At 36.3% G+C, this 11,628-nt stretch overlaps 1 protein-coding gene across 2 annotated transcripts; it reads left to right on the plus strand.

The window, feature by feature from the left end:
• The first annotated feature begins 2,446 nt into the window (after positions 1–2,446).
• wipf2a (WAS/WASL interacting protein family, member 2a) lies at positions 2,447–11,628 on the plus strand. 2 transcript variants are annotated; one of them, XM_052568904.1, is made up of 8 exons: positions 2,447–2,867; positions 4,830–4,960; positions 5,840–5,972; positions 6,102–6,257; positions 7,155–7,775; positions 8,445–8,663; positions 10,317–10,418; positions 10,497–11,628. In XM_052568904.1, the coding sequence occupies exons 2-8, from the start codon at positions 4,901–4,903 to the stop codon at positions 10,535–10,537; spliced, it is 1,332 nt and encodes a 443-aa protein (XP_052424864.1). In that variant the 5' UTR covers positions 2,447–2,867; positions 4,830–4,900; the 3' UTR covers positions 10,538–11,628. The 2 variants fall into 2 exon arrangements, with proteins under 2 accessions (XP_052424864.1, XP_052424865.1); XM_052568905.1 differs by having other exon boundaries at positions 2,447–2,714.

Below are 11,628 nucleotides of genomic sequence, written 5' to 3' on the forward strand. Positions count from 1 at the left end.
TGAGTCAGTTTGGGAGTTCAAAGCGGGTTTGCAAATCATTTGAGCCATTTTGGGAGTTCGGAGTATAGAGCATGAATCATTTGAACCAGTTTGGGAGTTCGGAGCGGGTTCGCGAATCATTTGAGTCAGTTTGGGAGTTCAGAGCGGGTTCGCAAATCATTTGAGTTAGTTTGGGGATCGCGAATCATTTGAATCAGTTCTCGAGTTCGTAGCAGGTTCGCGAATAATTTGAGTCATTTTGGGAGTTCAAAGCGGGTTCGCGAATCATTTGAGTCAGTTTGGGGATCGCGAATCATTTGAATCAGTTCGGGATCGCGAATCATTTGAGTCAGTTCGGGAGGTCGGAGCGGGTTCGCGAATCATTTGAGTCAGTTTGGGAGTTCATAGCAGGTTCGCGAATCATTTGAGTCAATTCGGGAGTTCAAAGCGGGTTCGTATGGAATCAGATTTGTGCCAAATAAAACGAAAGAAACTTTTGTGAAAACGAACAAAAAATATACATTGATAAATGAGAAAAACACTCTGAAAATAAAAACAATAAACTAAATAGCAAAGAAGTAACTGCGTCTTCAAATAAACTGCATTCTTTGTTGATTTCACTTTCAGCTTCACGTTTGCTGAACGCAGTTTTGAATGCGCTGCCAGTGTTTTCGTTTTCGCTTTCCAAGTTTTTGTTTGCGGTTCGCAGATTTACGTTCGCCATTCTGGTTGTTGGTTGTTGGGTGTTGAAAAGTTGGTTGTTATTTAGATTGGTAAGTGTTTGTCATGTATAGGTTTGTTATTAACATATCTGCAGTGCACTTATGTTTTGTATTTGTATTTGTATTATGTTATGAAGTTTGATTCAGTCCATTAACCTGATTGCTCTTTATAACCCAACTTTTTGCAATTTTGGAATTATAATTTTCTGATCAGCTTAGATATATTGAGTTTCGAAGATTATGTATACCATACTCCTTTGTAACTTAGATATAACCTGAAAAAATCACATACTGTAAAAAAGTTGTAATAAAATACATATGTGAATAAATAAATTTGGACAAAAATGTGAACAAGAACCTTATAATTCCAAGGTGATGATACCTAATATTTTCAAGGATGTTGCGTGTATTTTTTAGCAAAGATCTCCGACTCAGACTGATCTTTATTCTGCAGCAAGGCTCAAACCTTGGTGCTGATGCTGCACTAGCTATACATAAAATCATAGAGCTGCTTAACCCTTCACTGGCCAAACCAGCACGAGTCAGGGTCAGCACTCGCGACAGTGTCCATGCACCTGTGGAAGTGGAAGTTTTTTTACATGATTAAAATAGAAAACTTATTTGAAATTTAAATGTGACAATATTTGTTTTGACTGTACTTTTAAATAAACTAAAAAATCAGCATGATTAGTTTGTAATATTAAGTTACTACAAACAATAATTAAAAAGAACCTTTGTGCCAAAAGGGTTCTTTATTGTCATTATAGACCCTTTTTAGCATAAAAGGTTCTTTGGAGTTGAGTAAAGAACCCTATGGTTCTATATAGAACCTCAATGAACCCTTTTTTTCTAAGAGTGTACATTTGTTATTAAAGGAAATAAAATGAAAACATGAATGTTTTAATTCCTACTGAATAAAATTAAATGATCCACTCGAAAGTCTCTGCTCATCATGACAGGACCTGGATCAGTGAACTGCATCTCGGACCGATGACGTCACTTCCAGTGAGTCATGTTGTACACGCCCCCGTCCATTGACTCCGCCCCAAGTCTTGTCCTGTTCTCGCCTTCAAAGTATACATTTTACTTGAGATATGGATAATTCTAACTTATATAAGTGATATAAATGTGTGTGTGTGTGTGTGTGTATATATATATATATATATATATATATATATATATATATATATATATAGGAAAAAAACAGACAGAGGATTGGACATTGCAAGTTAAACAGAACTCTTCACATTATAGGAAAACACCCAACAGGATTATGTGATGAATTTCAGGAGGAGGAAACAATTAATCACATCTTTATATCATGTAAGAAATATATACTAGAAAGGCAAGAGTTCAAGAATCAGCCATGGGAAATAGGTATATTAGAATATAGCGTTAAAAATATAGTAACAAATGGAAATAATGTTCAAGGACGGAGATTTTTGTTCAATTTTCTAAGGAGAACTGGACTGGAAAGAAGAGTTTAAATAAAAATTGAGTAAGTTAGAGTGAGACAACAGATGGATAGTTTGACTTCATGGTTAATTTGACAAATTATTACAAACAATTATAAGTTATTAGAAACAGGCTATTATTAAGTTCCTTCTGTTCAGTGTCATCAAATACATAAATAAAACAGCGAGGTACGTAACAATAAACTACTGAGGAGTTTTGTCAGATGCTACAATCTGGTTAGAGTGACGCAAGAGGAAAAGGTTAGCTGTGTAGTCGCAGGTCTTGGTTTCCGGAACCAATCGGGTTTTTTCGGCCTCGTGCCTCCATTTTGCACAGACTCGGTGATTTCCGGGATTTTGTAGAACTGGGTTCGCTAAAGCCCAGAGGTCCACCGCTGGAAGAGGATCGCCCTCAAACACTGGGCAGCAATGTTAATAGCAACAAGACATCCGGTTGTGTGAACCTTTGCCTTTCGTGCTTTCGTTTAACGCTGTGAACTCTTGGGAAGAAGTTTACCGAGTTGGCAATAAACAACCGTCAGTATGACAGCGGACCTATGTAAGCTTTCACACGACTAGTTACGTGTTTTTCGATTTTAACAGTTTAACAGTTTTTCGGTGGTCAGTCCGACGGTGGATCATCTACTAAAGAGCAGCAGGTTACTGTTTAACATTAATGTTGTTTGGGACAGGATCTCACATCGACCGACAGGTAAGCTTTGCTAACGTCTCAACAGCCGGAAGAGTTAACAAGTTGACCTATTTTGTTGTTTACCTTTCTTATTGCGTTTTTAATGAATAACCAAGTGACTCTGCGCAAAGTTTGTGCACATATACCCCATACACAGGGGTTGTTTTTATTGATCAGCGAGTTGTTTAGACCGGTTTGGTGAATCGATTCATTACAAAGATCCGACTCAGAACAACTCGGTTCCGAATCACAATCATTTGCGTTGCTCACAACATCGTTATTTCAAAAGTTTTGGTTTTACATAATCCATACCTGTACGTGTTTGTACCTGTATTACATTTCACGACTATTCAGGATCGTGTTTATTTGGTCACTTAGTCTGTTTGTAACTTACTGTTCAAGTATGCGTTGACTCATATAGACAACACGTCATTTTCACAAACTGGTTTGGCTTCTTCTTTCATTATTAATTTCCTTCGTTTTGCTGTGAAATTACTATCAACGAATCAAGATTTCATTCTATGAACACACTGGTCTGACATGGCAGCGATTTATGATACTGAGCATAAATATTATATGCTCAAAATGTGGTATTTGTATCTATATTATGCTTTTAGAGACAACATATAGACAAAGTATTCCTCGTGATGTCTTACAATGATTGTTTTAAGTGTTACAGTTTACTGAAGTTTTATACACCATATTAAAAAATGCATATGTGTTTTACAGTATGTTTAGTATAAAATCTGATAAATCAAACGTGTATTTAGAGCACTTTTCCCAAAAGCCTGATGTAGTATTATATTTGAACCTAATTTTGGATCTTATGTTTACTTTATTGGATGTTTTTAAATTTAGTCTATACTAAAAGGCCTTTTTCTTGCTAAATAAAGTATAAACTATCAATCAGACAACAGAAAAGTTTTGATCAGATGGATAATGTAGTTGCTTTAGAAATTAAGTTTCAAATATGATCCTATAGGCTTTATAAAGGGTTAAACACTTTTGGTCATAAGACATTTACATGTACATTTACAACTGCCAAGCAAAAATTTAAATACGACGTCAAGTGTGAACTTTCCTGATTATTAATGGTGTAAAATACATCAACTGCTTTTTTTTTTATCTAGACTTGTCAGTGGCAAAAGTACATTTTCTCATAAAATGTTTTTTGTGGTTTTGATGTGAATCAGTTGTCAGTCAGTCTGTCAGTTTAAGTGCAGAATCTTTAAAGACTAAACTCCTACTTCCTTACATTTTTCACATGTGCTTTAACGCGGATCACAAACAGATTCTTGCAACAGTTGGGTGTAATAAACCAGGCCCTTGTCAGATTTGTCAAGGCTGATTAGAGCAGAGATAGTTGTTCGCCTGTTTCGGCCTGTTGTGCGACAATGTGAGGAATCCCAGGTTTATTTTCTGGATTGAAAATGTTTTGTAGAGCTTTCAGTACTGTTCGATATGTTCATACACAAAGCCACGATTAAATAGAACAGCGACATGTGGTTTGATTACAGCATATCATAGCCTGAATGTAATGAAGATGAGCCATTCAGGTCACAAGCATACAGGTTTTTAGACCCGTTTGCCGTGCTTCACCCATTTTAACGCTCTCTCATTTCTATCAGTCGTTGTGCAGTGGCAGAACCTGCTCAGTGACATTCCAGTTAATGCTGCTCAAGTTCTGTGTCACTACACTTTATCTGTCGGGAAACGGTTTGGAAGCAAGGAAGTTTAACCTGTCGGTGGAAAAAAGACAGAGGATTTTTTTTTTTGAGTTTTTTTTTTCTTTGAGTTTTTTTTTAAACGTTTTATAGTTACTATGTGGAGCTTTCTGTCTGCTGTTGTGTAGTTCCTGGTAGAGTCAGGTAGTTTGGGAGGTACACTGATGACGCTAAGCACTAATATGTCATAATGATGAGTCACTGTTTTACCTGAAGCTGCTCATGGTAGTCTGATGGCTTTAATTCTTCCACCTTGCAGAGTTTTTGTGAGAAGCTCAGATCAAGCGCTGAAGATTGAGGGGACTGTCGACGTCTTCCGGATTTTCCAAGATGCCTATTCCTCCTCCTCCCCCTCCACCTGGACCTCCACCGCCCCCCAGCTCTAGCCAGGTCAGTGGAAAGCAAAGAGCGGCTAGCATGTGTTTCCCCTCATACTGCAGTCATTTATCCTCCATGTTACTTCCTTAGTTCATGTTTCCAACTCCCTGATGTAGTATCATATTTGATACTTCTATTTTAACCTGATTTTGGATCTTATGTTTACTTTATTGGATGTTTTTAGAATGAGCCTTTACTAAAAGGCCTTTTCCTTGCTAAAAAAGTATAAACTATCAATCAGACAACAGAAGGCATGTGTGCAACAGCATTTTCACATTCTAGAATCTAGATTAAAGCCCACATGCCAAGATCTAAAAAAAAAAATATATAGAATTATATTTTGTTGTTGTTTGTTTCCTAAAATATAATTCATATGATATTTGATATATTTTACCAAAAAGTTAAGGTGATAAAATATCATTCGATTTTGGAATTTTGAGAGTGACACTACTTCATAAAACATCATAAAGACCAAAAATAAAAATAATCTTATAACTTAAAAGACTTTGACACAGAGCCAAGAGGGTCTGCAATTGTATGTAATTCATGTTTTTTTTTTCCTGCAAGTTGGTTTCACCATATAACTTTTATTTAATCGGCAATTTTTTTTTTAATTATTATTGATCATTAAATTATTTGTTACTTTTTTCCAATAAATAATCATAAAACGTTATGTAGTCTTTAAAAAAATATATATTCTTGAAAAAAGTTTTTAATATATTTTTCAGTCTTAATGCCCCACAACAAATATCAAAATTAATTTTAATTTAAGAAATTCTGAACTATTTTTTTCTTAAAGTGAAATTCAAGTCAGTGAAATGCATTTTGTAATGTATTTTTAAATAAATGGATAGATCAGGTTTTTTAACATACAAATGTGTTGACTTCCAGGCAAACACCTCACCTCCAAAACTAAATCGAGATGATGCTAAAGGAAGAGGAGCTCTGCTGTCAGACATCTGCAAAGGCGCTAAACTGAAGAAGACCACTGTGGTCAATGACAGAAGTGCACCTATCATCGAAAGTACATCATCTGTAGTGCACTACTACTGAAAATACAATAAATTATTACACATTCACTCACTCACTTTTATTAATTGTTTGACATGACCCAGCTAACAATGCAGTGTTTTTTTTCTGTTTTTCTCGGCAGATGCTGGAGGTCGAGGTGGCAGTGGTGGAGGAGGTGGTGGTGGAGGAGGTGGTGGTGGAGGAGGTGGTGGAGGAGGAGGATTTGGAGGTGGCTCTGGGCCAATGGCCATGGGAGGATTGTTCAGTGGAGGAGTGCCTAAACTACGACCAGTCGGAGGTATGTGTCCCTTTCACAGTAGTAGTGCAATGATGATATTTCAGGTTGCAACATAAAAATAACTTTTTTACATTTTTTTAAAAGTATTTTTTATTAGGGATGCATTGAAAGTTTAGCAAAAAAAATTTATCGGCCAAAAATTAACAAAGAAAAAAAGTCAGAAGATATGAGTCAAATATATGTGTTGTATAATAATAATAATAATAAAAACAGTTAAAAATTACAAATTTCTGTAAAAAAAAAGAAAAAAAATTAGTTTCAAAGAACTAAATAAAAATAAAAGATTGATATTTAATATTAATATATTTTCTGTCCAATTTTATTGTTTTACTTTAAATAAAAGTTTTTTTATTTGTAGGGATGCACCAATACCATTTTTACTATTGAACTAACCCTTTAACAATAACGAAGAATAGTGTATGCAAATTATCGATTTTGAATCGGTCTCGTCTGACTGATACCTGACTCGATACCTGAGCCAATACAGATACTAAGTTTTGGATTGGTGCATCCCTAATTATTTTATTGGCTTGTGTTTTTTAATTCAGTAACATTTAAATTATTAAGTCAAATTAAAAAGTTGTACAAAAATAATTATTAAAAAAAGCATTTTCTGTTTCAGTTTTTGGCCAAGTGCATTCAGAATTTTCATTTTCAGTTTTGGCCATAATTTTAGTTCCGGTGTAAACTAAAATTTTTGTTTTCTATGAAGATGCACTACCACACAAAATCACCAAACTAACTCTAGAATGGTGCACTCTTTCCATATTTGAAGTCAAATGGCTAATATGTATTCTTTCTATATTGCAGGAAAAAATATTGCAATGTCACTTTTCTCCCAATATTGTGCAGACCTGTATTATTATCTCAAACTGTTTGATTGATGTGTCCACACAGACAGCTCTGTAGGACGGTCAGCGCTGCGGCCGCCTTGCTCTCGGCCTGGAGTCTCTCGTGGCACGAGTCATTCTGAACCGGACGGACCTGTCCGTGGCAATGGAGGCCATTCGTCACCTTCAGAACATTCACGAAATCAACGTCCATCCGTGCCAGACATCTCCAAACCGTCTGCTCCCAGCAGCTCCTCAAAACCCAGCAGCTCCGCTCCGCATCCACCCCCATTCAATCGCGGGGGCAACCGCGGGCCCTCCTCAGCCCAACAGGGTTCTGGGGCACACAGTCGTGAGAAACCCCTTCCACCTCCACCTTCAAGCAAGGGGCCTCCACCGCCGCCATCTTCTGCTCGAGATGTGCATCCGAGACACCCCCCTCTTTCATCTCGCTCATCTTCATCCTCCTCCTCTTCCTCAAACGCACCTCCACCTCCTCCTTATCGTCAGCCCACTAATACTTCAAATGGTGACCCGCCCCCCGATTTGCCACAAAGGCGAAACTCGCTGAACAAGAGAAGCCATGGCAATGCTAACGTCCGTAGCCAGGCTCCTCCTCCTCCACCCCCTGCCCAGCAGAACAGACGACCTCCGCCACCATCACGAGATCCAGTGGTGCGCGGCACAGGTAAAACACACACTGAAAACTCTCTCACTGTAGACCTTAGTGTCTGACAGGAATGAAACAAGGCTGTGAGGATAGAAGTAAAGTGCGTTCAGTGGATTGTACTGACTGGTTAGTTGACGAAATGTCTTTACGAAGAAAGCTTTTAGTAGACGAACGCTTCATAAAACAGTTCTGAAAGTTATGAGTTGTAAAAATGAAATGATCTAGGATTGTTAGGACAGCCTATAGTTCTATCCGTCACTAACCTCAGTTTCATCTGCATTGAATTCAACATGGATTCTAACCTGACTAAAGTCTATAGAGTGCATTAGTGCCTGGCCAGTTTTTCAACAGCCTTGTTTCCTGAAGTATAAGGTTTTTAAATGGTTTGTTAAAGAGTTATCAACCATGAACCAAACCAACCAGCTACAAGGTGCATCACATTAAAAGTATTTGAAGATTTGACAAATTTTGACAAAAAGGCTTTGTACTTAAACGCTTTAAGAAGGGAAAGAATGACAAATTAATTTGAAGCATTGCAAACGGCTTAATCAAAACTAAAATTCCAAAATGTAATTACTTAACAACTTGGATTTTAACGGAAAAAGAACTAAATGATGAAAATGTTATCATGAACTGTTCCTTGAAATCAAGGGTTCTCAAGTAATTAAAACTGAAGTGTTCATTCAGCTCCTCAGGTTCCTCCTCCTGGAAATCGTAACGGGGTTCGAGAAACACCACCCCCTCCACCTCCTTATCGCATCGGGCAACAGACGTCTTCTGAACCCCCTAGTCGAGGGAAGCCCCCTCCTCTGTCCTCTGCTGGACGTCAGCATTCAGGACACGCACCTCCACCTCCTCCACCTCTCCGTAATGGACATACGTCATCTGCCCCCAGATCCTTGCTCGGTGAGTTCCATCAGATGATGCAGTCAGTTCAGTTCGTTCTATTAGCTGCTAATTTGTTTGTTTGTGGGAAGTTCCTGTAGATCAGAACTTTGATTTCTGAAGTGGATCTGTAGTCTGCTGTGCATCAGCACATGAAAATAACCCTGGAGTCAAATGAGCTCTCAGTAATTCAAATGCAGTTCACTTATTTCCTCATTTACACCCGTCAACAAAGCCTTCCCCTAATGCAGATATAAGTAGTTCTGAAAAGTAAGATCGTCATTTCAGTCATGACCTGTTAGTGATCATTCATTTGGAAAAAAAAACATTTCTTTATGTATTTCATACAGGTTTCTTAAACTCTTGGGAATTTGTGAGGGAACTGCAGAGGGTTCATGCATTACTAAAATGATAAAAAATATCAGATTAAAATAAATAGAGCAGCAAAACTGAAATGATGATATAGTTTAATATGATTATGAAGTCACAAAAGGCTGTATTTTAGTGCATTGCGTGTTTCAGAAGGCATCTACTGTGAAAAAAAAAAAGACTAACCCTATAATAAAAACCATCAAAATAAAAGTATTATACTTCTTTATCTGCATGCCATCCATATGACAATAAAGCAACATCAGAAACCCCTGAACATCCAAATGTGTTGGTAAATTACTGAAATATTAACTTAAAACCTCAGAAGGGTTCAGCTGGGAAAAATCCTGGGAAATTGTGGGCCGGAGAATGTAGCTAAAGAAAAATCAGCTTTTTGATTGTATTCTATACTTCGGTTTTTTACAATAAGGATTATTTTTCCATCAGAAGAATTGTATTTTTCAGCTACTATAACAGCTACTGTCTCCAGTTAGTTATAAAATGTTTAATTCAAGTAGTAAAATACAAAACAATCTCGCTTAAGATAATCAAGTATTTAAATATAAACAACAAAATCAAATTTATTAAACTAAACAATTTTAACAACTAATTTATTCCTCTGATGCTAAGCTGAATTTTCAGTCTTACTCCAATCTTCAGTGTCACAGGATCCTTCAGAAATCATTCTAATATGCTGATCGAGAAACATTTCTTATTATTAATATAGAAAACAGTTTTTGCTGCTTTATACTGTTAATATCAAAATAACAGCATTTTTGTAACATAAAATGTCTTTACTGTCACTTTTGACGAACTGAATAGAAGTATTTTCTTTACTTAAGGTATCGCTTAAGTAATCACAACCTGTTTTCTGTTTTAATAATACTAAACGATAATTTTTAATTATAAATAATAATAAATTATCAATAAAATTATCATTTATAATATATAACTACATTTGATCATTTATTTATATAAAAGTTATTTTAAATTATAATTACAAAAGGTTTTTTATTTTTATTTTTTGTAAATAAAGCTCAATACTCCTTTTTTTTTTTCAAGTGTACACTTTGAATATTGCATGTATTGCTTTTTTAATGAAGCTTTAATCTGCAAAAGACTGGAATACATGGCTTGTATTTTCAAATTGATAATTTTTTCTGACAGCCACATACTAAATTAAATGAATGTGCTCATCTTGACATGGCCTTTAAACATTAGCATATGCAAAGCTACTTGTCCACTAGCTAGTGTATAAAATATATAATGTTTTCTATTTATAAAATGTTGAATGTCTCTTCTCAGATGATTTTGAGTCCAAGTACGACTTCCACCCTATAGAGGACTTTCCCCCACCTGAAGAATACAGACCCTTCCCGAAGATCTACCCCAGCCAAAGCAACAAGGGTAAAGACCTTTTGACCTATCATTTCTCCATAGACGTAAACACATTTCCTCATGTCCTCTTTATCTCTCCATTTTTAGTGAGAGGCGCTCCTCCACTGCCTCCTGTTGGAGGGAAGTGAACACTTCAGAGAAGAGAAGGACCAAGAAGAGATGACACAAACACATAAACATGCACGCATATGCAGTAAATATTTATGTGTGTTTGCCACACAAACATTAATTGCACCAACAAACACATCGAATAATGTGACATCTTCCTTAGGGCAACACTATAAACACCTACATAATCCAAACCACTCCAGAATGCTGTACCTCTAGACCTGAAAATACTGTGCAATATTCCTGTGCTGCTTAGAAATGCACCTTTTAATATCGTGTCAGATGACAGCAGCACAGCGATGCGAGAGCAGACGGTTCTCCAGTTCACATGAAGCTAGATATGTACATTCCACCTGTTCCTTACAGCAACCAAAGTTTTTTATTCGGTGAGAAAATGTGTAGCACTTGAGGATAAACGATGACTATGCATATCAGACACAAAGTCTGTATTTCTCTGGACAATCATGTAATTGTATTTTTATTCTTATTCTTTCTTTCCAAATCAGTCAGGAATGAGTTCAGTTCTGAAAGCGTTTGCTTACACTACAAAGGCCATGAAACAGCCTTGTTTTTTGTTCATCTCACAGTTGTGTTTTCTTCATCACACTACAGAGACAAAAACTGTAACAGCCAATAAGGTCGCAGAGCTGATTTAAAAAGAAAAATAAAAATCAGCTCCATGCTGAATTTAAACTACATTTTTACTGATCAAATATACACTAAGTGCCATGGAAGATTTGGTGTTGTTGGAGATCTGTTTTTTTTAAACGGATAGTGCCATCTGCTGGCTGATCTGCACACTTTCTCCTGCTGGGTACCAATGTTTCTGGGTCATTTACACATTGCTTTTCATCATTAGTTTTAAACCTAAACTAAATTTCAGAAAATAAAGTTTTCTAATGGGCGTATTTTAATTCTGTGACATTGTATTATATATTATAAAGGGATCAAATATGTTAATAATGTTAAGGCACTTCTGGCCATTAATATAGAAGCTATTAATTGGGATTTGGTGACCAATCACTCTGACTTGTAAATGTCATTTTATCTGTTTCTGAATGTGTTCAAATATGTGTCAACATAATTCTGAAATAAAAGGTGGGAATGGGAA

This window comes from Carassius gibelio, chromosome B11 (genome assembly GCF_023724105.1).
Source record: "Carassius gibelio isolate Cgi1373 ecotype wild population from Czech Republic chromosome B11, carGib1.2-hapl.c, whole genome shotgun sequence".
Taxonomy (NCBI): domain Eukaryota; kingdom Metazoa; phylum Chordata; class Actinopteri; order Cypriniformes; family Cyprinidae; genus Carassius; species Carassius gibelio.